The sequence below is a fragment of the Myotis davidii genome, unplaced genomic scaffold (genome assembly GCF_000327345.1).
Source record: "Myotis davidii unplaced genomic scaffold, ASM32734v1 scaffold1915, whole genome shotgun sequence".
NCBI lineage: Eukaryota > Metazoa > Chordata > Mammalia > Chiroptera > Vespertilionidae > Myotis > Myotis davidii.
Window position 1 is genome coordinate 702192 of NW_006286237.1, and position 778 is coordinate 702969.

The window sequence follows — 778 nt, forward strand, 5'->3', positions numbered from 1 at the left end:
CGCCCTGCCCCCCTCGAGCCCAGACCGCGGGCCGCTTGCCCGCCCGCCCGCCGGCCCCCAAGGCCCAGGCACCTGGATCTGCTCAAAGGGGATCTCGAAGCTGAAGGACTCGTTGAAGTAGGGGTTCAGCGTCTTCTTCTTCACCGTCGTCTTCTTCTTCTTGAGCCTCTTGCCGTTCTGCATCAGGTGGATCTTCACGTAGGGGTCTACGCAGGGAGAGTCACCAGGTGCCCTCAGCGCCTCTCACGGGGGGTGGGGGGACCCCAGGGCCCTCAGCGCCTCTCACGGAGAGGAGGGAACCCAGGTGCCCCCAGAGGGGACGTGGCCTGGCCAAGGTCACACCTGTTCCTCGGAGGCACGGCCAGCAGACGCCCCCCTGTCCCGGGGGCCAGGCCCCCCCCCCAGGCTCTTCCCGTCCCCCAGGTCCCTCCCAGGGTGGAGTCCCGGATCGTGGGGGCACCCATGCTTCCTGGGGGAAGGGAAATCCTAAACCTCGGACTCAGAGCACAGCCCCGAAGGCATCTCAGAGCCGGGAAGGAGGCCCTCGGGGGAAAGGGGGCTCCGGGGAGCCCGATGCCCTGCTGCCCGGTCCGGCCCTGGGGTGGGGGTGGGGGACTCAGCCTCGGAGCCGCCCGTCCCAGGCGGGAGGCCTCGGGTGGCAGTGCCCGCGGGGACTGGCTCGCTGCTGCCACCCAGTGGCGGCCAGAAGCGCTGCAGGTACCTGAGAGGCCGCCCACGTCCATCTTCTTCAGGTTCTTGGCCTCGAGGATGCAGACGG

At 69.5% G+C, this 778-nt stretch overlaps 1 protein-coding gene across 1 annotated transcript in view; it reads right to left on the bottom strand.

The window, feature by feature from the left end:
- Positions 1-778, bottom strand: part of SYT2 (synaptotagmin 2) — a 7129-nt gene that overhangs the window by 1000 nt on the left and 5351 nt on the right. The window contains exons 7-8 of the mRNA XM_015559882.1: positions 722-778; positions 73-206 (exon numbers count right to left, since the gene is read on the bottom strand). Coding sequence (XP_015415368.1) covers positions 73-206; positions 722-778 — 191 coding nt within the window. The remainder of the gene's footprint in view (positions 1-72; positions 207-721) is intronic.